Source organism: Porites lutea, chromosome 5, assembly GCF_958299795.1.
Source record: "Porites lutea chromosome 5, jaPorLute2.1, whole genome shotgun sequence".
Taxonomy (NCBI): Eukaryota; Metazoa; Cnidaria; class Anthozoa; order Scleractinia; family Poritidae; genus Porites; species Porites lutea.
In genome coordinates, this window is record NC_133205.1 from 7,584,021 (window position 1) to 7,611,398 (window position 27,378).

The 27,378-nt window shown below is 38.0% G+C and overlaps 3 protein-coding genes and 1 long non-coding RNA gene across 4 annotated transcripts in view; all 4 read right to left on the bottom strand.

Annotated features, from left to right (window-relative positions):
- LOC140937833 (uncharacterized) overlaps positions 1–5,891 on the bottom strand; it is a 31,979-nt gene extending 26,088 nt beyond the window's left edge. The window contains exons 1-2 of the mRNA XM_073387408.1: positions 5,807–5,891; positions 5,129–5,182 (exon numbers count right to left, since the gene is read on the bottom strand). Of these exons, the coding sequence (XP_073243509.1) occupies positions 5,129–5,182; positions 5,807–5,891 (139 nt within the window). The remainder of the gene's footprint in view (positions 1–5,128; positions 5,183–5,806) is intronic.
- Positions 5,892–6,631: 740 nt separating this feature from the next.
- Positions 6,632–8,934, bottom strand: LOC140937359 (uncharacterized). Its single transcript, XR_012165459.1, has 3 exons — positions 8,610–8,934; positions 7,896–8,075; positions 6,632–7,373 (listed from the first exon to the last, which is right to left on the bottom strand). It is a non-coding gene; the product is annotated as an uncharacterized lncRNA (long non-coding RNA).
- A 536-nt stretch (positions 8,935–9,470) lies between these two features.
- On the bottom strand, positions 9,471–13,262 carry LOC140937834 (uncharacterized). Its single transcript, XM_073387409.1, has 5 exons — positions 13,058–13,262; positions 12,005–12,622; positions 11,221–11,238; positions 10,466–10,795; positions 9,471–9,661 (listed from the first exon to the last, which is right to left on the bottom strand). The coding sequence occupies exons 1-5, from the start codon at positions 13,260–13,262 to the stop codon at positions 9,471–9,473; spliced, it is 1,362 nt and encodes a 453-aa protein (XP_073243510.1).
- A 14-nt stretch (positions 13,263–13,276) lies between these two features.
- LOC140937835 (uncharacterized) lies at positions 13,277–26,364 on the bottom strand. The gene is made up of 12 exons (XM_073387411.1): positions 26,271–26,364; positions 21,420–21,485; positions 20,073–20,291; positions 19,559–19,670; positions 19,035–19,216; positions 18,378–18,625; positions 17,461–17,848; positions 16,693–16,811; positions 15,796–15,940; positions 15,110–15,475; positions 13,595–13,797; positions 13,277–13,303 (listed from the first exon to the last, which is right to left on the bottom strand). The coding sequence occupies exons 1-12, from the start codon at positions 26,362–26,364 to the stop codon at positions 13,277–13,279; spliced, it is 2,169 nt and encodes a 722-aa protein (XP_073243512.1).
- Positions 26,365–27,378: the final 1,014 nt, after the last annotated feature.

The following is a 27,378-nucleotide window of genomic DNA, read 5'->3' on the forward strand; positions in this document are numbered from 1 at the left end:
TAAAATTAAGACTTTTTCAATCTTGTGTTTTTATGCAGAATAGGCAATAAAAAGTGTTGTGTAATGTTTTAAAATAAAAAGAAGCTTTATTAAAGTAGTAAAAAAATCGATTTAAAAAAGGCCAAAATTTTGCATTTTTGCAAAGGGGTTATAGTCGATTCTTTTTTTCAAAAAATTTAGATTTTTCCATTTTTTGTTTTAATGCAAATTGAATCACTAAAAGGTTTTGGTTAAGGTGGCTGAACACAGTTTTGGCAGTTTGTGAGTATATGTCATTTGCCAAATCATGGCGAGAGAAAGGTTGCCGGTCACAAGCTGAAACTTGGCAAGTAAAAAATTTATTGATGAAAGATTTTGACTGACAGGTGAAATGTGACGTTTTTGTAGTTTCCATTGCAACATGAACGATTGAATACAACCTTAAAGTTTCCCTTTTGCTCAGTTTACATAAAATTCGTTCATTAGATTTTGCTATAAACTTGCATACAGCTTACTATGTTTAATCATCACCATTTGAAATTCATTTGACCAAATTTTAACAGACGGATTTTTAGATAGTCAATAATATGATTTTACTGTAATTATTAACCATGTCACAAAATTCTTCTGTTCAGTACGATAAAAGTAAAAATTCTACCAAATATTACAAAATTTTAATGATTAGTTTTTGAGAAATTGTATTGTGTACCATTGCTTTTTTCGCCTTCATGTTTGTTTGTCTAATTTAAAACAAGCGCCGTCAAGCGAGTTACCGCTGACTGCCCTCAAAACTGTGCTCAGCCACCTTAAGGTCTAGAGCCTTTTAAGACTAAAAAATCATCGATTTATAAAAGGCCCAAAATTTGAATCTTTCTAAAGGGGTTAGTTCATGTTTTTTGTCAAAAAAATCAGATTTTTTTCAGCTTTTGATTTAATGCGAAATGGATCTAGAGAAACCGTTTGGTGAATTTCTAGAGCGAAAAGAAGCCTTATTTAACTATAAAATACATGGCTGTAAGAAAACCCAAAATTTTGCATTTTTCGAAAGAAATTAGTACATGGTTGATGTCAAAAATTAGGACTTTTTCCATCTTCTGTTTTAATGTAAAATTGATCAATAAGAAGTGTTTGTTGAAGTTCTAGAAAGAAAAGAAGCTTTTATAGACAACAAAAACATAGATTTACAAAAGGCCGAAAATTTGCATTTTTGTAAAGGGGTTAGTCCTTGGTTTTTGTCAAAAAATTTACATTTTTCGATGTTTTGTTTTAATGCAAAATGGAACAATAACAAGGGTTTGGTGAAGTTCTATATAAAACATGGCGTTAAAAAATGCCAAAAATTTGCATTTTTCCAAAGAAAATTAGTCCATAGTTTTTCTCAAAACATTCAGATTTTTCAATATCTTGTTTCAATGCAAAATGGATGAATTAAAAGTGTTTGTTAAAGTTCTAGAAAGAAAAGAAGCTTTTTTAAACTACAATAATATCCATTTAAAAAAGCCCAAAGTTTACATTTCTTGGACGGAATTAGGCCACAATTTTTGTCAAAAAATTCACATTTTTCCATCTTATAATCTAATACAAAATAATTTAATGCAAAATGGATTGTAAAGTTCTAAAAAGAAAAGAAGACTTCTTAGACTACAAAAACATCGATTGTAAAAAAGGCCTAAAATATGCATTTTTCCAAATTGGTTAGACCATGGTTTTTGTCAAAAATTAAGACTTTTTCAATCTTTTGTTTTAATGAAAAATGGGTGAAGAAAAAGTGATTGGTAAATTTCTGGAACGAAAAGAAACCTTATTTGATTATAAAAAACATAGATATAACAAAGGCCAAAAGCTTGAATTTTTTTAAAAGGGTTTGTCTATTGTTTTTGTGAAAAAATTTAGATTTTTCCATCATTTGTTTTAATGCAAAATGGATCAATGAAAAGTGTTTGGTGATGTTCTAGAAAGAAAAGATGCCTTTTTGGACTATATAAACTTCGATTTAAAAAGGCTCAAAATTTGCATTTTTCCAGAAGGGTCCATGGTTTTTGTCAAAAAATCAAGATGTTTTCATCTTTCGTTTTATTGCAAAATGGATCTAGAAAAAGTGTTTGGTAAACTTCTAGAACTAGAAGAAGCCTCTTTTGACCATGAAAAGCATGGATTAAAAACAAATTCTTAAAATTTGTATTTTTCCAAAGGAGTTAGTCCATGGTTTTTTAAAAAAAGTGAGCCTTATTTCATATTTTGTTTTAATGGAAAATGGATCAGGAAAAAGTGATTGGGAAAGTTCTAAAAAAAAAAAAGAAGACTTTTTGGCTTATAAAAACATCGATTAAAGAAAGCTATAAATTTACAATTTTCTAAAGGGGCCAGACCGTGGTTTTTGTTAAAAACTTTCAGATTTTTCCAAAGCAAACTGGATTTTTTCATCTTCGTTTTATTACGAAATGGTTTTAGAAAAAGTGTTTAATAAAGTTCTAGAAAGAAAAGAAGCCTTATTTTACCATGAAAAGCATGGTTTTAAAAACATTCTTAAAATTTGTATTTTTTCTAAGGAGTTGGTCCATGGTTTTTGTCAAAAAATTTAGCCTTCTTTTATACACATATTTTTTAATTCAAAGTGTATTAAGAAAGGGTGATTGGTGAAGTTCTAGAAAGAATTCAAGCTTTTTTAGAATATAAAAACCTTTATTTCTAAAAGCCTTAAAACTTGCTTTTTCCCAAAGGGGGTATTCCATGGTTTTTTCATAAAATTTAGACTTTTTCCACCTTTTGATCTATAAAAAGTGTTTGGTAAAGTTGTAGAACGAAAACAAGCCTTGTTTGACTATAAAAAACATAGATTTTAAAAAGGCCCAAAATTTGCATTTTTCCACAGGGGTTTTGTCAAAAAATTCAGCTTTCCTTATCCTTTGTCTTAATACAAAATGGATCAAGAAAAAGTGTTTGGTATAGTTGTACAAAGAAAATAAGCCTTTTTATACCATAAAAACCCGGATTAAAAAACCCCAAATTTGCACTTTTCCAAAGCGGGTAGTCCATGGTTTTTGTCAAAAAGTTTAGACTTTTTCCACCTTTTGTTTTAATGCAAAATGGATCAAGACAAAGTGTTCTGTGAAGTTCTAGAAAGAAAAGGGGTCTTTTTAGGCTATGAAAACTTCGAATAAAGAAACTTAAAATTTACAATTTTTTCATCGTTTCATTATTTGTTCTAATGCAAAATGGATGAAAAAAAAGTGTTTGGTGAAATTCTAAAACGGAAAAAAAGCCTTATTTGATTATAAGAATCCTCGGTTTAAAACAGGGTTAAAATGTGCATTTTTCCGAAGGGGTTAGTCTGTGGTTTTTGTCAAAAAAATGAGATTTTTCCATCCTATGTTTTAATGCGAAATGGATCAATAAAAAGTGTTTGGTGAAGTTCTAGAAGGAAGAGAAGCCTTAGTTCACTATAAAAAACATAGATTTAAAAAAGGCCCAGAATTTGCATTTTTCATGGTTTTTGTCAAAAAAATTAAGATTTTTCCATCTTTTTGTTTTAACGTAAAATGGATCAACAAAAGTGTTTGGTGTAGTTCTAGAAAAAAAAAAGACGCCTTTTAAGACTAAAAAACATCGATTTAAAAAAGGCCCAAAATTCGCCTTTTTTCCGAAGAGGTTAGTCCATGGTTTTTGTCAAAACATTTTTTACATTTTTCCATCTTTTGTTTTAATGCGAAATGTTTGGTGATATTCTAGAACGAACAGAAGCCTTTTTTAACTATGAATAGCATCGATTTTAAAAAAGGCCAAAATTTGCATTTTTCCATAGGGGTTAATCCATGGTTTTTGTCAAAACTGTTTGGTTTCGATTTTTCCATCTTTCATTTTAATGCAAAATGGATCGATAAAAAGTGTTTGGTGAAGTTCAAGAAATTAAAGGAGCCTCTTAAGCCTAAAAAAACATCGATTTAAAGAAGCCCAAAGTTTGCAATTTTCCAAAGGAGTTAGTCCATAATTTTTTCCAGAAATTCAGATTTTTCCATCTTTTGTTTTCATGCAAAATGGATCAAGAAAAAATGTTTGGTTCAGTTTTAAAAAGAAAAGTTCTGTTTTTAGGCTATTAAAACATCAATTTTAAAAAAGGCCAAAAATTCGCATTTTTCCAAAGGGGTTAGTTTGGTTTTTGTATAAAAATTGAGACTTTTTTCATCTTTTGTTTTAACGCAAAATGCATGAAGAAAAAGTGATTAGTGAAGTTCTAGAAAGAAAAGAAGAGTTTTTGAAATATAAAAACCTTTATTTCAAAAAGCCCCAAAACGTGCATTTTTCCAAATAAAGGTTTTAGTTCATGGTTTTTGTCAAAAAAATTGGGACCTTTTTACATTTTGTTTTAATGCAAAATGGATTAAGAAAAAGTTTCTGTGAAGTTTTTTGAGTCAAAAGAAGCCTTTTAGACTATAAAAACATAGCTTTAAAAGAGCCCCCAAATTTGCATTTTTCCATATTTTTTGTTTTCAAAAAATTGAGATTTTCCCAATTTTTTTTTGTAATATAAAATGGATCAAGAAGAAGTGTTTGTTGAAGTTCTACAGAGAAAAGAAAGCCTGTTCAGACGATGTAAAAACATCATATAACAAAACCCGAAATTTGCATCTGTCCAAGGGGGTTAGTCCATAAACCATGGACTAGTCCCTTGGCAAAAATGCAAGTTTGGGGACTTTTTTAAATCAAGTTTTTTATAGTCTAAGAAAGCTTCTTTTCTTTTTATAACTTCACCAAACACATTTCCTTGATCCATTTTGCATTAAAACAAAAATGGAAAGATTCAAGTTATCTACTGCCATTTCCTCTTGCTTGAATCAATGGACGATATAATAAGGACATTTTTGAATGGTATGTTGGTCGCTTTGCTGAACATTGTTTTATTTGAATATTTTTTAAATCAAATTTTCTACGTTTTGTTAAACTTTTTCGCGCTCCAAGTCTCAAGGTTAGTATGTTTTTTAGAACTTGTTGTTCTTTGCTGCTAAGATTGCTTGCCGGTGGGCGGTCGCTAACGTTAATGCTTACTTGCAACAAAAGTTTTGTTTAAGGTCACACAATTTAATTCTAGAACCGCAAAGTGGTGATCATTGTCTTATAGTCTTATGTCTTATTATGGAAAATTAGTACTAACCGTATAGCTGTCGTTTGACAATTCCAGTCAAGCGAATATGGTTCCTATCCTCCTCTGAAAAAATCCAAAAGAAAAATATCGCACCAACGTCCTTACTTTATTCACTTACTCTAATGTAAAAAAAAAGACGGGTTTAGCAATTCCACCCCCACAACTCAACAAGCTATAAACTTTCGAAGACCTTTTAACACAGTCAAATAAGCCATTGTCATGTCTTTTTGTGGGTACCTTCCAATTTGCTGACATGTTCTTTGCCAAAATACCAGCTATCAAACAGGGAAACTGCCAAAATACCTTAAGACGCCAGCTACTGGTAATATCTTTAATTTTATTCCATTGGTTTGAAGTAAACTTAGAAGAGGCCAAGTTAAACATTTTCTAAGTATGGTTTAAAGTAGATATTGATCAGTGCGATAATCAGAATAGCTAGATGTCTCGGTTCTTGTGAAGATGTTTGTAGTGATAAAACTCTATTCTCACTCTTGTCGAAAAAAAAAACAGAGTAACACTAGCTTGATTTTGATCTAATGAAAATTTAAGTTTAATGCAATCTCCGAGGCAATTTTAGCCTTTGAAATTTTTTTTAAAAATAATAACAATTACTCCTGTTATCTAAAGAGCCATGCAACGTGGTGAGTGAAAGGAAGTAGTTAATTTGCTTGTCATAAAGTGGCTTACCATTGGGTTTCTTGTTCTGTGCTAAGCACAGCCTGTTAACTTCGATCGCGAAAATGCGACAGAATAAAATCAGAAGACTCCTCATCTTGAATGTTCATTATATGGGTTCGATTGAAATTCTCCTGACTTCCGTGAGCATCATAACCTTGTTTCAAAGCCTTTAACCACCTGCTTAGCAAGTCGACATTTCATGAGGTAATATGGTTTTAAACACGTTTTAAGAGAGCAACATTAACTGCAGGCGGTTGTTAACCGTTGACTTTCTGAGAAAAATAGAGGTTCTATTCAAAATAGTACAAAATCAATTAAGGTCTACAGTGTATTCAATAGCTTCCAGGTATCAGACCTGCGGAGCAGGGTTTACAGTGGTTAAGGGGTCAGGGGCGGGGGTTGAGGGGGTTAATCGACACCCATTAGGGTAAGGATACTGGGGGGTCCGGGAATATGCTCCCCTGGGAAAAATCTGGTTGTCCTTATGACGGCGACAAATGCATCTAAAACTATTTTACTTTCTGGTGGCAATAAGCTGGAATGACCAAAAAGTCGTGTTGCATTAACTTTCCAACCCGATTTTCCGGAAATGTTTTGTAAATAGTAAACAACCCTTAATAAAATCCGACACCTTTTGAAATAGCTGTCTACGCTCGCGACTTTGGGTGGGAGGGGAGGAGAGGGGGCGCAATCTTTGTTTGGACAATCATGATTATTAACGATACAATAGAACATGTAACGCAACGAAATATATTTTTTAAAAAAGTTTAATTTTAAACAAGCTTTTTGGAAATCATAACAAGTTAATGGTTCTACTGGTTAATTATAGACTGACGTTCACTTAGGCTTCAGAACAATCATTTTAAATGCTAACTAATTACCTTAAGAAGTTTTGGAAGAAGACCACTCCACAAGTTCTAAAAGAGCTGAATGAGTACGCGCTTTTAAAAAACATCAAGCGGTATCGACTGAACGAGAAATACAGTCGAACTTCCACTAACGGCCACTGAACTCTCCACAATGGCCACCTTATTTTGTCCCGGCAGACAGTCCACACATTGACTCTTATTTTAAACCTCTCTACAACGGCAACGGCCACTAGTGCGTGTCCCGAACTGCTCGAATAAAAATTAATCGTTCCCATTTATCTCACAGCCAAGCATCGCAGCAGGAACGCGTGCAAACTTTAAAAGCAGAAAAGGATACCATATAAGCAATACACTGTCGTATTTAGGCCAGGTCAAGATAAAGGGAAGGGTAACGTCACATTACCATTATGATGGTAGCACAATTTCTAGATCTCAACAATCTTTGTTGACAGAGACGGCCATTTGCATTGTTCCTGAGTACAATCACTCGTTTTTTTTTTTGCCTGCCATATCTGAAGGACCACGGTTTGTTGAGACCCAGAAATTTTGCTTCAATGGCAACGTGACGTAACGACTTCTCCTCTGTATTATTAGCAGGTAAGACAGAACTTCAGTAACAAAAACACTCAGCACTGGGCATGTTCATCAGCCTTGCGGTCGTCTGGATATTGGGTCTTTTGTGTCTGTGTGCTGGTTTTAAAAGTTATCTGAAACAAGATTTAGACAAAATTATGGATTCATACAGTCTCGATCAGATTGCAAAATGAGAAAAATTTCTCACCAAGCAGTACGTGGAAAAACATCTTCGACCTGAAAAATTAGCAGGTCTATATAATTATTTTACCACAACATGTTCTCGCGCACTGCAGTGTTTTCTAGATGTATCGTTAAGAAAAGAGAAGTGACAAACAGATTTTCATGGGGACTTCCAAACACCCGGGAGAATATTATTCATTTCTTGCTCGTTTTCAAAGTCTACTCTTCCTGAGAGTTCTGGATAACAATGAACCTAATCTGCATAAGAAATCAAATACCTAAATATTGCTGGTGGTTTTAGGTACATCACGTGATCTTGTAAATGGCCTTTTACGCGTACTATTGTGTTTTGTTTCTTTCACAATCGCACACGAATTGAAGTCACTTCTTCTTTGAAACAATTTCAACTAAAAACAATGTGTGGAAAACTCATGGGTTAATGCAATACTCTCGCAGCTCCTACCATTACTCACCCAGCTATACACAGAAGCCCCATTTTTTGTCGAGTTCGAACACTTTATTAACCGGGCACCATCTTTTCACAGAATCTTGGGTGGTACAAGCCCAATAAACCGCACCCTTGTAGATAAAAGGCAAATTGCAGCAGGCCCCTTCTGCATTCCCACCGACTGTACGCAGACCGTCTTTACAAACTGAAAGGAAACATTTGACAAAGATAAAGAACAAGATAGCATTTCCCATATTTTGATAACCGTTTGAGCATGAAAAATAACAGAAAAGGTGGGTAGCCAGATAAGGGTAGCTAGAGTAAAGAACAGAAACTAAATGTAAAAAGCGTGTTACTTTAATTTGTATTTTGTTTGCTTTCAGTTTTATCCCGGACTACCTTCAAGATTCTTCTCAGTAGAGCACGTTCTGGTTAATTGACGAATCAATCGCACTCGTTGCTCCTTGAAGCTTTCGGGAAAATGTTATCTTTAGCGAAAGCATGCTAAGATCACCGAGCCCTTTTTTTATATCTTGTGCCAACGCAAGAAAAAATGGTGGGAAAAAGTCAATAAAGGCGGGAAGAGAGTAAATTTGTACCAGGCAATTTTTCTCAATTATAGAATGTTTACCTCTAACCACATTCTAGCAGCACCGCCACCCATCCTCGAATATTATCGCCATCATATCTATCTATCATATCTAACTATCAGTCCCTTACAGGGGCATGTTGCTTTTACCTTCCCTTTTAATTTTACAGCATTGCGGTGGGCAGTTTAAGTGGCAACTAGAATAGCAGTCGCTCGGGCAGGGTGGAGTGTCTACGCCCAGTAAACTGTTACGGCCAACTCCTCGTCGCGAGCTTGAGCAGCAGTGTGCCGGGCATGAGCTAATGCACGTACTGTAGCAAATCTGAGGACAGTATGAAGGTATTGGTGGAGGTGCAGGTACGTACGAAGCAGCAGGAGAAAGATTACAGCACCTCACGGGGCAGTCTGGTGCGCAAAGCTTGGTGCAGATTGCTGGACATGACTGTTGCTGCTGAAGAGCCTCAAAACTCTGCTGAAACTGAAAAAGGACGTCGTTTCTAAGTCAATAAAACGCCTTCTTTTGAAATGATTTGCAATAAGCAATTTTATCATAATTTTCTATCCACTGGGACCCGGGTATATTCGAACCTGGATATAGCTGGGTGCCAAGTTACAGGAAAGATTTTATTGTGGATCCTTTCCATAAATTTCACTGTAATTGGGGATAGATCGATCAGTCATATGATGAGTTTTTAAACACATTGTAGCGAATTTGAGCAATGTTCACATTATACAAGATAGCCTAGCCTTGGAGCAAGCTCTCCTATCTGGGCAAGCGAAGTGAGCCTCGCGAGAACGCGCGAGCGAGGGGCCTTTCCCCTGTCCCTCGCGGTTCGCCGCCCGCTCGCGCGTTCTCGCGAGACTCGCTTCACTCGCCCAAATAGGAGAGCTTGCTAGCAGGCTACAGATAGCCTTTTTGTGTAGACACGAAAAGCTATACGGTATATAGTGTGAACACCTATCCGATATGTGACTCTCCCCTTTAGAGATGGGCGCGGCGCAGCTTCGCTCCTACAGAAAATCGCGTCTTAAGGTTATTACCTGTGCAGGTTGAGTTGTTACGGGAGGCATCTGCAGCTGAACACTTGTTTTCCCCTTTACACAGCAGTAATCAGGACAAGTATCTACACACATCCCGTCGCAATCAGAAGAGCATGGTGCGTAGGCGAGCTTGGGCTGAGGAACTGACCCAGGGGAGTCACCTTTGGATAAATAAAGAACAAGAACGAATAACTATACCTTACATTTTCCTAATTGCCAACGATTCAGCCGAGTGAAAACGCGAGGCTGACGGGGCGGCAGCATAATACAGCCGATGTGCAAGGTATTGTACAGGCGAAAAAAAATCTCGACTGGTGTGAAAGATAAGGTAACAAAGGGCTAATACAATAACCAATTAGAGCGTGAGATTTGGTGTATAACGTCATCATGCCATTAAGCGTTATAGTGGTAGAGTTGTTTAGGCTTTCATCGTTGGTTTGTCCGGAAGTTCGTGGGCATTTTAGGTGAGTAAAGACACGAGTTTTATATGCTTGTATGCTTTTTGAATTGTATACAGTTTAGTAGATTGTTCTTTGAGTTTACATTCGAACCATCGCGTTCTATTAAAATCGAACTGTTAAAGGCCAGATCGTAAACTAATAGTACTGACGTATACTGTATCTTTCTCCATAGAAATTTGACACAAAGATTGGATGGCATGTTCTTCTTGGAAGGGTGTAATTACTATCCTTACAAAAATTTCAGGAAATCTCTGCAATATAATGCTTGTGTCAATGACGTAGCGTCGCTGCGTACAAACCTTTCACCTTAACTCACCCTAAAAGGATATGTAGTTAAGTACTGTTAGCATAACTAAGGTCGCGGCTACAAATGGTGAGACCACAATGAGTAGTATGGCCGGGATGTGTAACTAACCACAATGCTGACTAGCGAACTACACGTATCGACTGTTGTAATCAGAAAAGTATTGTGTAGGCATCAATTAGAAAACAGTTTCCTTTTACCTCCGCAATAGCCCCATTGTTTATCAACATCGTAGTCGTAAGTCGTAGCACACCAGGGCTTGGATTCATCCTGATTGGTGCAAGTTGTGTACATTTTCCCACCATAGATAAAGGGAAAATGACAGCAGTTCCCATTTGAGTTGCCGCCGTAGCACAGATAGCAGGACGCACAAAATCCCCACTGTTTATCTACGTCATAATTAGCAGTGGTTGAGCACCAGCGATACCCTCGCTCTGCCCTTGTGCAGCGATGGTGCGGTGTTCCATTATAGATGAAGGGAAACATACAGCAAGCACCATGCGAAGTCCCACCATGGGTGGCCATACAACCTGATGTGATAACAAAATAACTATATATATTTTTTAAATATTAAATGGTTTTCTCTTTAGTGTAACCATCTAATTGTTTATTTCAAGAGTTTTACTCCAATAAAGCAAATGTAAATGCTTTAGTGGACACCAAAAATTTGGCACCACACCAGCACCACAGAAAAGAATTTGTTTGTTTTGTTGTCATTTGTCGTTTTTTGTTATTCTTTTGCAAGCAACTTTATGATAAACCTTGTCCCAGTCATGTCAGGATGCATATCTAGCTATGCAATTTCCACACCCAAAATCATTCATAAATTAAGAATGATTTCTTAAAACACTGCCTTAAAATTTTAGAAGTTTTCAGAAGATCAAAAAACTAGGATTTTTCCCCATACACCGAATTCAGCTTATCGGTGATGATGAGCAACATCATTTTTGCTTACCTTGGATTGTAATCGCAACTGAAATAGAAAGCAAAGGAAAATGAGTTTACAGGTTTTAGGAAAGTTGTTGAGACGCCTAAAAAACGTCTAATAACTTTTAGTCCTAATTCCTAATATCTTCTTTATCCCGTCGCTAATTATTTTCTTTTTGGATATAGGAGAATAACACCCAACGTTGACTGTATTAAAAATTCAATAGCCTGAGTTTGACAGATAAACAATTTTGTCAGTTAAAGGAGCACTATTCAAGTGTGTCGACTCATTTTGTATAGAATAAAATAAGCTTGGAATCGGAGGAAATCTTATTAGATATAAGATTGTAAAATAAAAAAGCACGTACCGAACATCACGAATCAATAAAGGCACTATGCTCTTTAAAACTAGCGAGCTCAATTTCTACAATTTTGGATCGAGCGTTTACGTGAAATTTATTTGCTTGGTTTTCAGCACATTTCAACTACTAGTCTGAGATTACTTTTTACATTTAAAGACCTCACCACTGGTTTCCTAGCGTCATTTTTGTGGGGGGACATCGTTTTGTTTCCCGAAATACACCCCGTTTAAGGACAGTGTCTAAACAATTTTTTCACCCACTGCCAGTTGGATGTCGTGGTGAGACTCACGGATAAAAAGAATCTTGTATGACCTTGGTTACAACGGGTTTTCCATAGCTCAGTGGGTAGAGCATACTTAACCTGTTCCACCATGGTCGTGTTTCGACTACCGTCCATGGACGCTCAAAATTTTATAACTACAGAAAAGTCCTGGCTTAAATTTAACTTACCTGCAGCTGACAAAGCAGTTGAAATTGGCGGAAGGGTTGGTAAAGTAACAGGTAAAACTTGTGGCAGTGCAGTTGATGGTGGTCGACAAGGAGGTGGGGCCCCTGGTACAGGAGGCCCCCCCGGTGGAGAACATGGAGGGGATGGAGTGACTGGTGGAGGGGTAGCGACGAGAGGACACGGAGATGTGGATCCAGGAGAGCATGGCGGTGGAGGTGTTGTAACAGGCTCAATAGTAAGTGCAACGCATGGACCAGCTGTACTGGAACCGCCTTCTGGACTGCATGGTGGTGGCGGTGGCGTTGTTTTGGTGCTTGGAGGTTTTGTTGGGGGAGGCGGTGGTGGTGGTGGTTTCGTTGGTGGCGGTGCTGGAGGAGATGGCTCCGGTGTTGTTGGTGGCGGTGGAGGTGCATATACCGGTGTGGGTGCATGTCGAACTGGTGGTGGAGGAGCGTGTAAGTGGACATGTATATGAGGAAAGAGAGTTGGTGGAGGAGGTGGTGGTGCAGTGATACGTGTGGTTGGTGGAGCTGGAGCTGGTGTGGTTGGCACAGGAGAAGTAATCGCTGGTCTCATTGTTGTTGTCTGTTTTGGAGTTGTTGGCTTGGTTGTTGATGGAGCTAGAATCAAACAAAAGACGTTTGATAGTATAATACTTTGCGGACGATACTTGAACTTGTTAAAAGTTTATCCGAATGATTAAGGGTTAGCACTTCAATAAACAGCTTGCCCATCCTCCTACACACTTTAGCCACTATACTAATAAAATCAACTCAGTTGGTAAAACCACATTTTTGTATCTATGTAAATACTGTCATATAAAAGCTTTTTGCGCATCATAGGTTGCTGCTTATTACAAAACGTCTCAAAGGAGACCTAACAGATAAGTTCCCTTAGTTAAGGCCGTTCTTGAAACAAATTAACTTTGTTGAACTTGGTTTGGGAGGCAGAAGTCTGACCATTCCACAGCCCGTGATCTTAACTCTTGTGTCTTTCTATCTACCTGCACTAGCTTGAGGAATTATGCATATAACACCTTTATTTCTTGTGCTTACTTGGTTTAGGCCTTGATGTCACTGTAATTTTTACGTGGTGGTAGCAGTGAATTCCCGGGATAGCGTACACAACTTTCTTGCCATCCAAAAGAATCTCACGCTTTCCGTAGGGATCCTTTGCCCAAAATTTGACAATCTGGTTAGCTGCTATTTTTGATCCCGGTGAGTCAAGTAACAGCTGCTGGCTTTCACTTATTTCATGCATTACCTTTGCGTAAATCAGATACCAGCTGTTAAAAAGGGTATCTATGGGCAAATCAATGTTTAATCCTCATATTTGATTGCAGTAAATTAAAAGCAAATATCATCTCATAAACCCATATAATTTGAACACTGTTTTTTTTAGTATCCATGGAGTTTGTAAAACCTATATTACATGCAACACAGTACTCAGTTAAATATTTCACGTCATTTGCAATGCATTACCAACTTTGTGGTTCCGTAAACATGACCGAAAATTAATGTTGGAAGGAAATGTTTTGAAATAATTGCAGTTAGGTACTTAGTTGGTCCGAGCGTAGCGTTTCGTTTTCGTACCTCTGAAAGTAGAGGTCCATTTGAAACAGAGACCTTATCTCTCCTATCTGGAAGACGGACCAGGCCCACCACTTTTTTATTTCGGATGACGTAGTGAAGATGAATCTCAGGTCCTGTGACTAAGTAGCCTTCCGGCTTAAGACTGGAATAGAGCATAAAGGGTATACCGGCATCGTTCCAGAAATGAAAATTCAGGCAAGGACCTAAAGCGAGGAGTAAAAATGAAGGTATCATAACAAGCAAGAAGCATTCAGCATTAGGGGACTTAGCTTTACCAACCCCAAAGACAATCTTGTTCCCAGGGTCCTTTCCTAATCGTTCCTTTTCTCTCGCTCCGGGGAAGAGGGGGTAAGAAAGGACCCTGGGAACAAGATGGAGATTTAGCATCGATGACGGGGATGGCAAAGTAAACGCCACTTTTGAAATGAATTCGCGTTTATTCCAATTCGCTGAAAATGTCAAATACAGTCCAATTTTCCTGGAGTCGATTTCTTGGGGACTACGAAAGAGGGGTACATTTTAACTCTTGTAAAAAGTCTATAAAATTTACAATTTATAGACATCTTACTATCTCTGTAAAAGGTCCAGTTTTTCCAGTGTGCACTAAAGTTCGGAAAGTTGCCGTCGTCGTTAGCAAAGCACCAAAAGGTTGAGGCAACGCCAACGAGAAAGCCCAAAAAGCAACAGGTTTATTTAGCAAAACAATAACTTTGCACGTGCAGTACACTTTTTGTTCATTTCTTTACCGTCACTGCACGACCATGAAGTGAAAATTCCTCATGCGAATTTTTATGTTGGCCGTAAACAAACGGCGACGACATCATTCTTTTTCTTTCGTCCCTTGGGAAATTTACCTGCATTAAGCGACTCGGAGTTGAAATAAACGCAATATATATATTTTTTTAAAAATGCGAATTCATTCTAATAGTGATATTTTCGCTGCCGTCGCCCTTGTCGCTGCTAAAACTCCCTCAATACGGGTAAACAGTAAAATTCATAAAATTTTAGGTTGCATACCGAAGGAAGGTTGGGACACGTACCCCAACTCGAATCATACGGGATAAAAGGGTTTGTTCAACAGGGAAGGATATGGACGGTTCCAAACATTATAGGCTGGAGAAGGGTACAGATTTCAGGGGATTTCATTTTAGTGTAGAATAGGGTCAGTGGTATGAAGATGAGTTTCTTCTCCTTAACTCTCTGACACAGGATAGGTATTTTTGGGGGTGTGTAGTCCAGAAAAAGATTGCCAAATGTAACTGAACATGTTGAACATGGTCTGGTTGGTATAGGCTATGGATTCGCTCACCCCTTGCCTAAAATTTCTTCAGTACCTCGCTGGGGTCTAGCTTTCATCCCTTTGTGCATTTCAGTTCTTCCAAAATATAATGAAAAATGGGGATATAGTCAAAACAACAAGGGATTGTCTTAAGTGTCTGACGCCTGAATGATCGATACTTAAAACAGATGGAGGACAATTTGTGGAAAACATGAAAAACGACGGGATTTTTTCACCTTCTTCTTTGGGTGGAGTGGTTGGTGTAGTAGCATTTGTAGAATGAGTGGTAGGTATGGTTTTATTTGTCCCTGGTGGAGGGGAGGTTGGTGTAGCACTTATTCCAGGCTTTTGATGTGGCGTTGGTGGCGGACGCGTTCCAAAGCAGTTCATAAGCGGATCCTCGTTCGCTGCTAAAGGCCTTAGGGCGAACGAGCATCGTCTAAGCCATGATTTAGACGCCATGTTGTAGTCTGTGACAATCTTTACACGGTGATAGTCTGAGTCCTCACTTCTACAAATGTACCATCCTTTACGCATAAGACTGAACTGGAAAGCTCCTGGCAACGAAAACACTTGGAAAAAGGCTGCCGTGGCGTCATAGTCTGAAGGTCAGAAGAAAAGGGACTTTAATGATTACGACGAAGGCTTTTAATAGAAAATTCAGTTTTGGTTTGACTGCCTGTGTGAGACGCGGATTACCTCTTTTGGCAGTGCAGAACTGATACACAAAAATGTCAGTCGTAAAATTTCAGCTGAGTTCGTATTATAAACTTCCGAGGAACTGGAAAGAGTTTTGAAAAAATTCCCCTTTACCTTTGAAAATGGAAACTAAACTAAAGTCTACCAGAAACTTAATCATGAGCTCGTAAAAAAAAACGGAAATGGAAATTTTCTCCTCCGAATATACATCAAATAAACTTACCAAATTTCGTATCTCCCTTCTTTCCTAAAACAAATTTGTAGTTCTTTTGTCGAACGAAATGACTAGGGGCGCAGGCCGATTCAAATGATATAGTCGGGTGTTCGCCGGTTCCGTTGTCGAATCCAGGAATGTGGACCATAAAAGCCTGTTTAATATTAAGTATAAGAAATAACCTAGGTTTCAAAGTAGAAAAGAAAAGGAACACAAAATTATGGTAAGGATATTAGTGTAATGTGCTGAGAGAGTGGAATAGTGAAGGCAAATACGCTTTGCAGAAGTCCCAGCTTTCTAAACTTAATGATTTTTTATCCGAGGTCTCCTAGCGCAGAAAATTTCAATTAAGATATGGAATATGAAGTTGACAACAGGCTGCCAAAAAAAATCACTGATAATGCTGCTTTCAACCTGGGAATAGCATTCCGGGGGATCCATGGGAGTAGTACAGGGCGCACTCGTTAGACACCTTTTTTGAAGTGAAATCTCATTAGTGTGAAGTCAAATGCATTAACGCCGATGATATCATAGCCTTTTGTCTCTCTCCCGTGAACAATACAATTAAGAGGTCTAACTAGTACGTCCTACACTACTCAGGTGTGGTTTATTGGAAGTGAATAATAACGGGCAGAACACAATTATCGCAGCAAAGATTCCACGATGAACGGGAGAATATCAGGTGCACTTGCTAGGCACTTGAATTCTTTCTCCACTTTTCCCTGGCCAAACAGTGAATTCAAAAGTTCTGAATTTGGTCTGGCAAAAGAAAGTGCTCATAGGAAATTTTCAGTTTTCGACGATCTTTTTATACATTTTGCGACAATTTTGCAAATATACAGTAGATATTGTCTTCTAGAATGGTACACCAAGAACTGGCATAGCTTTTTGAATTGGCTATCTTACCTGACAATGCTGAGTTAGTTCCAATCTGTCATTACTTATTCGCCAACAAAGATTGTACATAGGATTTTGAGCAGCGGGTACATCAAAGGCATGAATCACATACAGAGCACCATGTACAACTGCAAAATATACGCATGATAACTCCAGTTTATGAGCTTGCAGTTTTTAGTGTTATTTTGGTGGCATCTTCTTTTTCCCTCAAACGAATAGCCCATTTCCGAATTACCTTAATTACCTCTGTTTCAAAGCGAGGCTAAGCGCAAAGTCATTGATTGAATGATATGAAAATGACTTTTTACTTTCAAACAAATAAAACCTATTTTCACAAGAAAAGGTTAGCATTTAGAGTCATTTTGAAAGTGAGAGTTTTTGGAACTCGGAAATGGCCTGTTTTTATGCTCTAGGGTCAATTTAAATTTAACTAACATGATAAGAGAAAGAGACAACTACCAGTTCTACTAAGTGACAAGTTTATGAATCGAAAGTAATTTTGCTGTTAAAATAGGCATTTCATTGATGCTCTGGGATGTCTCTCTAAAAACGTTATTACCAACAAAAGTTTATGATTTGCAATATTCATGACTATAAAAAATGGGTTGCCATGGAAACGTTGAAGTTAGCGAAGAGCACGACACGCTAGCCTTTATGGTTTCGTTAATTTTAGTAAAAAGCTGTGAAATTTCAGGGCTGTTACTCAAAGCAAAAAAGTTCAAACGTCAAACGTTCTGCACGATCTGAAATGGTGATGAATAATGGTTGTCTACTTACTCACTTTCGCGAGACCTCGTGGGTCCACAAACTGTTTAGCTGTGGCAGCTTCGTGAGGGTTGTCAGTCTTAGGTGGAATATAGTATGGGACTGCTCTGTTGTACACAAATGCGCCATGATATATCCCTGGGTGACCTGGTAGCGGATGGCCTGGTGTCCCGCCGTATTGAACTCCTATTGTTGCATTGTATGTTGATTGCAGCTCAGTTTGACCCGCTACAATTTGACCTGTTTGACCTTGGGTCCCTGTCTGACTGACCGCTGCCCCACTCGTCAGTGTCGTTTCTGTTCTATTTACTCCGCTAGTACCAGCTTGAGTTGTAGTCTGCGGCGCTGCAACAGGTTCCACGGGTATGACACTTCCATTTGCTGTGTATATGTTAAACGACTGAAAGGATGGTGTGGTCAATTTAGTCGGATGAGTGTCGTTTGAGGAAAGAATTAAGAGTAAGGACCAAGGGGAGGTGATGAAAGCGATCGCCTCTCATGAATGTGACCAGGGTTCATGTCCCGGATAATTAACCCAGTGTGATGTTGAGCATTAATTACTATCTTCCCCTGATGTTTCTTTCGGGTACTCCGGTTTTTTCCTCTCCTTTTCAAATACCAATGCCTCCAAACCCCAAACATACTCGGAGTGCATACACCCTTGCTGAGCAGGTTCTTAGAGCTACAAGTATTTCATTTGTAGAACAACTCTATATATTGTTTTGTCAAACTAGCTCAGTTACAGCCGAAATTGTTTAATTAATTCAGTGTTTGATCACAATAATAATGTGATATTTTCGAATCTAAGTCATAACGGTAAATGATTCAACAAGAATAACCTAAAGTATTAGGCATTACACATCAAGAATATTTCTAAAACTGAAAAAAAAATGGATTGAACACTGATTATAGAAGTATAAACACTGTACCGGTTTATGTAATTTTCCTAGTGTCTCTAATGCTTCCTTAAGCGTCTTTGTGGCGACTTCTGTTGCTGCTTTTGTTGCTGCTGCTTCCGCTGCTTCGGCTGCAGCCCTCTGCCCAGCTACCGCTCCTGCCAAGGCCCCGGCTTCTGCCCCACTTATCTTGGCTTCAGACATCCCAAGGGATGCTCCCGCCTTAGCCCCCGCTTTGGCTGCTATCTTTAAGAGAAGAGACTGGGGGGCTTTCTTGTTATCTTTAAGAAATACATATCAAAAGGAAAATTTCTTTACTGGTAAACCCTTTTTATCTTCGGTTCTAGTAAATTCTCGTTGCAACTTTCTTTCAGGCAGCGTGGCGTCAAGAACAGCGCCTCTCAAGATTTGCACGGTTGCTAGAAACGTGACGAATCTCTGTTCTGATAACAGTGTAGATTACTCCTGCTACCCTTATCGCCCTACAATTTGTTTTTGGATCGCCGTATGGGATCCCGAACACTTGCTCACGTTAATCAGGTCATTTGTTATTTTTCACTTACAATTTTAACACTAAACAGAGTCTTTAAAAACATTATGATATAAATGGCACGAAAAGCACAAGGAAATTCTTAGAGAATATGAAGTTATGAAAAATAGCAATTTTATTGATTCGAATAACTGCCATACCTTCCTTATGTGGCGCTTGTGTCCACAGGAACTGGGAGGGGATGGGTGCGTAAAATTTGTTATCCGGGGTCTTGACAGCTACCGTCAGAGAATCATTGCCGTATTGCTCCTTATGAAGCGCCTCGATGTAGTAGTATGAGCCATTCATAAGGTTGATGGGGTATGATTCTTGTTCGGGATATCTGAAGGTATACGAAAGCAATAATCTTAAGCAACAATTTTTAAGCCGTTTAGTTTCGCCTAACAACATGGGTCGAGACACGAATTATTATTGGGGTAGTACAGAGGTTTAACTCCAGACATTCGGGTTTTCCCGCCACTTCTAATTTCTAATTCGATCTGGAAGGGTGGAGCCGTAGTTCCAAAGAGCTGTCAGGTGCTTCGTAGTAATTAAATTACTTCTTATAACTTTTCTTAACAGTTCCAGTTTGCCTTGGTTCCAAACGGACTACAACGCCTAATGAAAATGGATCATAATCATTTTTGTCTTAAAATATAAACCAATATCTAGACAGTATACATACTTTCTAAACTGCATAGGAAGGGACTCGTGATCTTTTCCAACGCGACATATCAGAATCTTATCGTCAGGGTTATCTGTCGTACTTAAAAACAGTTGGCCCTCATTGTCACTTTCTGGAATAAAATATAGATGTAAAAGGCTACTAGCAAATTGTTTAAATATTCAGATAAATAGCCATCGCAAGGGCCATCTCAGGAACAATCATTAACAAATGACATTCAAATGAAACAAAGTAAGATAAAAATGCTAACTGGCAGTTGGAAATTAAACCAACTGGCTAATCAGATAAGGACGTACTTTCATTCAATCAGAGTGAGTCTGTGGGACATAAAAGACCTTTTTAGGGGCGTAATAAATTTTTGGTGGTGACCATAAATTAGGAGGAGTATTTATGACTATTTACCTATTAATTGATTATACTGTATCACAAGTAGTCTGGCAGTAGGTTCCGGACACAGTAGTATTGAAAATTATCCCTGAAAAGCCCCGATTGATGAGGATACATGCTTCCTCACCTATAAAGAATATATGTTGTCCACTTTGCTGTGGCACAAAGTAGCCACTGATTCTTGAGCCGTAGTTGTCACCCCAGTTGACTGGCTCACTGAACATCGGAGTGTATGAATAATATGTGGGCATAGTTGGAAAACGAGGATCTTCCAACAGTTTCTGGCACAGGTAACCATCGATTCCGTCCCATCGTTCAAGAATAGCTCCTCTCTGCTTTTTGGGCTCTGAAAATCAACATGAAAATATTGCACTTTAATAAGACGAAAACTTCTTTAATTTGATCGATTGGATTTTGATGTAAATATATTATCAAGGCCTAGTCAATGTTCGTGTAATGAGGACAAGTAGTTTTATATTTGAAAGGCTTTGTCTATGTTGTTAATCTATTCTTAAGGATGCTGTGATAAATATAAAGAATAAATATTAAGAAAACCCCTTCCTCGGGGTCGACCAGGCTTTTTGGGTGTACAGCATATATACACACAAATTGAATCACCGCTCTAACGTCAGCTTCCACGATGATAAATTCTATGGGCATGCACGGCACATACGGCAAGAACATGCAACGCCCTGACGTAATCCGAAACAACCCCGCAACAACCCAGTACACGCGCCAGAAGATAAAAAGAATGAAAAGACAAAAAAACGAAATTCTAACCCGAAGATGTAAAACATTCAATGTTCTTTCTCCTTGTTAAGTTTATTTTACGTGATCAGGTGTGTTACGGGATGCGGTTAGTACATGAAAGCATGCATTGCATTGGTCCATGAGAACAAAGGGTGTTAATTGGATTGGTCATGAGAACAAAGGGAATACATTGGATTGGCCGTGAGATCAAATGGCATACGTTGGATTGGCCGCGAGATCAAATGGTATGCATTAGATTGGCCGTGAGATCAAATGGCGTGCATTAGATTGGCCGTGAGATCAAATGGTATGCATTGGATTGGCCGTGAGATCAAATGGCATGTAGTAGATTGGCTGTGAGATCAAATGGCATGCATTAGATTGGCTGTAAGATCAGATGACATGCACTGAATTGGCCGTGAGATCAAACGTCATGAATTTGATTGGCCGTAAGATCCAATGGCATGCATTGGATTGGCTGTGAGATTAAATGGCATGCATTGGATTGGCCGTGACGTCAAATGGTATGCATTGGATTGGCTGCGAGTTCACTGAAATGGCATGCATTGGTTTGGTCGTGAGATCAAATGGCATGCATTGGATTGGCTGTGAGATCAAATGGCATGCATTGGTTTGGTCGTGAGAACAAATGGCATGTACTAGATCATAACGAGGGCTTGAGGATAATAAAAGCAACTTTTGAAAACGATGACCATATACAAACCAGAAGCTATCTTTTGCCTTGGTATTTTCTGCCTAGCGTTATGTTCCCCACCATCCTTTGGTTTCCCTGTGGGTTTACAGAAGAAAAAGAAACTGTTAAGGTGCGCGCGCATTTTAATAATTGATCTACATTGAATTTGTTTCACTTTGCCGTGTTAAGCTGAAAATGTACCTACGGCTACAGGTGAGAGAACAAATCGCACCATGACTTCATGTATTTGGATACCACAAAACTCGTGCAATCGAGCCTTTATTGGTAGTGCTGATTTTCCGTTTGAGTAAAACATTCAGGGCTTTTTTCACTTAAACTATCTGCTTGTATGCTTAACTTTACATATCATTCATTGTAGAAGGAACGAAATTATAATTTAAATGCTTACATACTTATTAAAAGTATTGACATAGCATTTATCATCGGCTAATATGCTTGTCAAATAAGTATTGTGAGGCGTTTCTCGTTTTAATTTGCTAGATAAACGCTATTTGGACAATGACAGATATGAGTAGATACTGCCTGTTTATAAGCCAGTTTAGCCACCAGCCAAGAGGAGGTAATTAAACAGTCGCGTTGGGGGGCCCAAAAACGACATTAACTTGACATTTCTTTCAATGGCCATGTTTAGATTACCCTCTTTTTGCCGTTAGATAACCACTTGTTCAAGACAAAACATTAAACCAGCCTAGCTTTCTTAAAAATAACAAATAACTGTCACGATGTTTTGACTGCAGCTTACCTTTATGGTTTTCCTCCCCTAGACTAGTTTCATAAGAGCCACACCAAAAAAGGCCATAAAACAAGAACAGAACGCTTCTCATACTGCATGATCATATCATAAGAGTCACACTCCAAACAGTCGATTTTCGGTCATTATTGGATTCATTGCAAACCACTTGTGACGAATTTTTTTTAAATTAACTTTCCTCCTGCTTTAAGACACCTGTCATGAAGGTCTCGCCTGTCGGTGGTTTTATTGACCCGCTTGCCATGATGTAATGGACACGGCTTATTACCTGCAATGGCTTTCAAGTTCTTGTCTTGTTAGTGTTAACTGCCGCCCTTTTTTAGGCCTTAAACAGCAAATCACTAAAATCAAGGTAAAAGAAATGAAAGAATTTTCTGCTGTATAATTTATATTTGAATTAGAATTCCTTTTCAAAGAGGTATAGTTTTAAAAGAACTTGTCTTAGTGATCATTGTGAAAAGCTAAAACAAAGCGTTTGGTTTCAAGGTAAACAGATTAACTGAAATAGTTTCCTATTCACGGTTTGGTGGTAAATTGTCTTACTCAAATTTGGGCCTAATTAAAAAGTTTTATTTCAAATTAAGCTGAGTAAATTCTGATACATTCCAGTCAAGTAATAGGTAGCAGACAATAATCGATTGGCATTGATGCCGATGAGAACCTTGCGTTTAGGACTATTTCACAGTGGATGATACTTCATATCCTCTTAAATAATGAGTCCTCCTCCACTATTTATAAAAGAAATTTATAGCCCCCTCCCCCCCCCCCTTCCCCCCCGTTCTCAGTTAAGTCCTATTGCCCTCCCGTGCCATGTTCTCGCTTGAGCCACAATTTACGGACTGGGGATCTTCTGCTGTTGTTGAGAAAAAATATTCAGCGTTTAGTCTCGATCAATCAGTAACAGGCGTAATGATGAAAGTATGGTACAAATATGGTATTATTTTATTATTCCTTCAAAATATTTCTCCGTTCCTGATTGGCTCAAATCCCACGGATAATTCGTTGTAACCAGCCACTGTTTACTAAGAAGTGTGCGATATGTGAATAACGACGTCAGTTCTACAAACTTGACGGTTAATCGAGAGGACGTATGGACGAGGTTGAGTTGTTTTAGTGGTGAGTAAAAAATGGCAGAACATTTCACTCAGTTTCGAGAGGAAGAACTAAGCAAACTATTGGCTAAAAACGGGACAGCAAGAACTGCAAGAATACAAATCGACGCACTAGTTCTGCTATTTGGAGAATACTAAACTGAACAACCCTTTACCTCCTAAACTTACCAATAAATAGGCAATTGAAGATGAATTTAACATCTGTGAGGCAAGCTTGTTTAGTAGTTTGTTTTTAAACTAGGAATTATTTTAAAAAAACAATAAAACAATTACATAAACCTTTATCGAGCTCCGTTTCCCACATAACTAGTATGATCCAACAATTATTGAATTCGGCTTTCGTAACATCTGAAGAATTACGAATACAGCTATTTCGAGAGGGTTGTCGGAAAAAATGCAGGCGACAATCTCGAAGGATACTGGGGGTTGTCTTAAGTGCACTTTGTTCAAAGACACTGGCAAGAATGGCATCGGAGGCCACGGACATATGTTTGCTAGTGCTCAAGGAAAGCAACAACAGTAGGTTCGACAGCTACAGTGTCAGGAACAGTGTATTGATCATATTACCTTTCGGGATTGTCGCGTGACATTTTTCCGACAATGTTATCCACCTCCGCCTAATCGGCCGCGGCCTCGATCTCCATAATTCTTCAGATAATACCGAGTCTCACTCAATAATTGTAAATTATCACTGAAACCACTTGTCATACAGTCAATTATTTCTCTTTCGAGACGGAAATTTCAGCACAGAGGCTGAATTCAAAAGATACACTGTATATACTAGCACTGCGCGATATTTTTCCAAATTGTTCTCAAAAGTATGTTCGTTTTTGGAAATGATGCTATACTATTTCTTAAAGTAGGCGATCATGTACATGGGACTTCACATGCATGCCCGGCCCGGGGGGCTTATGTTTTCCTTTACTTTGCTTAATGTTTCGATCTTTTTAGCAACATGAGCGGGTTCTAACAATATAAGCGGATTGCAGCTGCTTTTCTCTTCGTATCTTGGCCGTTTTGCTGCCTGAGACGGCAGGAAATGGAATCAAAAAAATCTTTTCTTTCGGTGTGCCACTAAAGAGCTTAAGCAACGACGACGACGACGACAGTGAAAACGTCGCTAAAAATTTGAATATGGGTCCTTTCGTCGTATGTTCATGTCCTGCATAAAACCATGTAAAGAAGGTTTCACGTCGTATTCGTGCAGTGGACGTCAAAGAAATGTAAAAGCGTGATGCATGTGCAGAGCTAGTGTTTTGCTCATAAAACCAATTGTATTCTGATGTTGTCGTTGTCGTGGTTGCTTTTAAGAAAGCTGCCTATTATTTAAAGGTAGTTTAAGCAGCGACGTTTTTGAGCAACGCACGTCTACCAGACGTGGACTTTTTGCACTCTTGAGTCCTTATTTTGAACAAATTTTTAAATAAAACTACTCTTTAAGAGTAAAGACACTTAGCAATGTAAATTTGGTGACGTCAAGGGATATACAAAGAGAAAAAGTCCACTTCCGGTTGACGTGAATTGCTTTTTGATACGTCGCTGCTCAAACTCAGCCAAGCACAGAAGTTGAAAGTTATTAATTAGGAAATCAAGAAAGTCATGACTCTGGTAATCTTCCCTACGCAGCTTGACGTTATTGATATATCACGGGACCAATAGATAGCGCTATCCACCGTTTGAACAACTGTGGCCAGGATTGAAAAGAATAATAGTTTTAGAGATAGACCTTTTTCACGTAAGCATGATCTAAGTTTCATGGCCAGCATTGCACTGTGGTAAACCCTTTTTGTTAGCAGGAAGATCGACCCTGAGAACGCTGATTGGAATAACAGACCAGATTAAAATCTCATTGGGTGTGCAAATTAAGCGTGAGCGAGCTAAAGAATTTTGAGAAATTAGAAGCTGCCTCTTTTGAAAACCTTGAAATAGGGTTTTCTGCGGCGACTTTAAGCTACTTGTTTGGTCCGAATAGTTTACAGTGCGACTACTATAACCGGCACTTGGACAAAGCTGACCGATCGGATTACAGGAAATTAACAATACATTCCGAGAAAGTTAATTGTGAACCAATCAGCAGCTCGTAAAGAAACAATAAGTTACTCGTGGCACAAAATTTAAATATTGATGGAAACTCTTTTCAAAAAAGCAAAATATTTCACCAGACAATAAAATGTTTTCTATTCGAAACCTTTCATTTAACACCCAGGAGACATAATTTTTGGCACAAGCTGTTATTTTGTCATCCCTCAGCAATTTCTTCGTTACCATTGCGAAGTCAAAAATATAACTCCGTCATTCACTCTAACCGAACCTCTCAAGAAACACAGACTTTCTTCAGCGAGTTCAAAAAAGTTCACGTCCGTAGGTTGTAATTGGTTGATTTTGATCCATGTTGTTTATTTCGTTTCGTGGAAATTACGATTGACAACTAACTTTTTTTTCGGAATGTATTGTTATTTTCCTGTAATCCGACTTTGTCCAGGTGGCCTCGGTTATAGTAGTCACTGTAATACTGCAATAAAACAAAGAAAGTGTTGTGACTCTTTTAACTTCTGTCAACGATTATCTCGAAAATAAATAAACGTGCAATTTAATGCTATTTATTATTGTACACAAGCCTTGAATTTGTTTTTAGAAAGCTAAAATTCCCACGTGCGCCAAAATTTCGTTCAAATACATTTGCATATTAGTCTGTGTAATCAAATTGTGACGAGTGAAATTATGGAATTCTTTTTCGCTAGTTTGGTCCAAATTCAAATATTTTTTCTAGTTAGTGTAACTCAAATGGACAAAACGCAAGGAACACTAGTCACTATCTTTACGAGTATACAGGAGTATACCATCTGGTTACCTATTAATATCATGTGTGACAAATTACGGTCACAATTAGCTCACAATCGTGGTTTGTTTGTCGTATCGACAAATCCATGCACTGAAAAGTTAACAGCATAAATTTTGACTTAAGCACACAAGTTTCTGAATTTTTTGACAAAATACCTGTTAAAATCATTCTTGGTGTGCTCTTTCGTGTGTTTAGGTTTTCTAAAGCGTCTTCTTTCTGATTCATAAAACTTTCAAACTTCGACGGCATGTTGGCACTGAAACGTACGGAACGTTGCCATGGCGATTTTGTAATCTAACATATGACATTATAAATTAACGCTGAATTTCGCGCCAAAATTAAGGAGTCATTTGACACCCACAATGGTAAGTACATAGATGCCAGAAAAATGGACCGCAGCCGAGCACCAAAGCAAGGCAAACTCGTCCTTAGGGCTAGAGCAGTACAGAATAGCTCGATATCCATAATTCTTCAGAAATACTCAACCTTATCTAATGATTGCTAAATATCCCGAGATTGCGAACCAATCAAATTGCTTTCTAAACACCAACATCAGTGAGTGTGTTTACAGTAAATTCTTATATCTTTACCCTACAAACTATATTTAGCCAAAAGTATAGCCAGGAAGATCAGACAGAAGTGAATCCATTCGCTAGGGAAACGAATCTATATTTATTTATCTCATATTAAGCATCATTAAATCTGAAATTCTGTCTACATACAACTCATTGATTTAGAGACCACGTGCAATATTAATCTCTCACTTAGTTTAAAAAATCAGTCCCTGGTTTTATCTTCTAATTGACTCTATCCATCTCTTAGCTCCGGTTAACTTTTCATTTCCTCGTCGCTGTTGAAATAATGTTACTTCGTTTGCAACAAAACAATGGACAGGAAGGATGACACTTGTCTGATCTTGCGCATATGCTGGGACATTCTATGTCTTCTATAAACGAATAGTCAGACAAATTGATAGGGTTACGAAGTTTTCCTATTCTTCACTACAGAAGTTTTGATGGATTAGAACCTTAACTTTATTGATGTCTTTTGTTAAAATTAGACCAAGAAGGTGACAACCGAGTATAAAATTGGATTAACAGTATTCACTTCTGGACTGCTCTCTACCTGTCTAAAATCAATAATGTAGTTAGTAAGTGGAAGGCGCAATGTCCTAATGTTAAGTTTTTCGGAGACCAGATCGAGAATTCCGGGTTCAAACCCTGGCCAGGGTTATTGTGTTGTGTTCTTGAGCGAGACACTTTA

Coding starts and splice junctions, on each gene's coding strand:
- LOC140937834 (XM_073387409.1), bottom strand. CDS start 13,262: ATGCATGAAATAAGTGAAAGCCAGCAGCTGTTACTTGACTCACCGGGA. Junction 12,623..13,057: donor GACATCAAGGCCTAAACCAA/GTAAGCACAAGA, acceptor GTTTGATTCTAG/CTCCATCAACAACCAAGCCA. Junction 9,662..10,465: donor ACAATGGGGCTATTGCGGAG/GTAAAAGGAAAC, acceptor ATTTATCCAAAG/GTGACTCCCCTGGGTCAGTT.
- LOC140937835 (XM_073387411.1), bottom strand. CDS start 26,364: ATGCCGTCGAAGTTTGAAAGTTTTATGAATCAGAAAGAAGACGCTTTA. Junction 19,671..20,072: donor ACAACATATATTCTTTATAG/GTGAGGAAGCAT, acceptor ATTTTATTCCAG/AAAGTGACAATGAGGGCCAA. Junction 16,812..17,460: donor ACGAGGTCTCGCGAAAGTGA/GTAAGTAGACAA, acceptor TATATTTTGCAG/TTGTACATGGTGCTCTGTAT.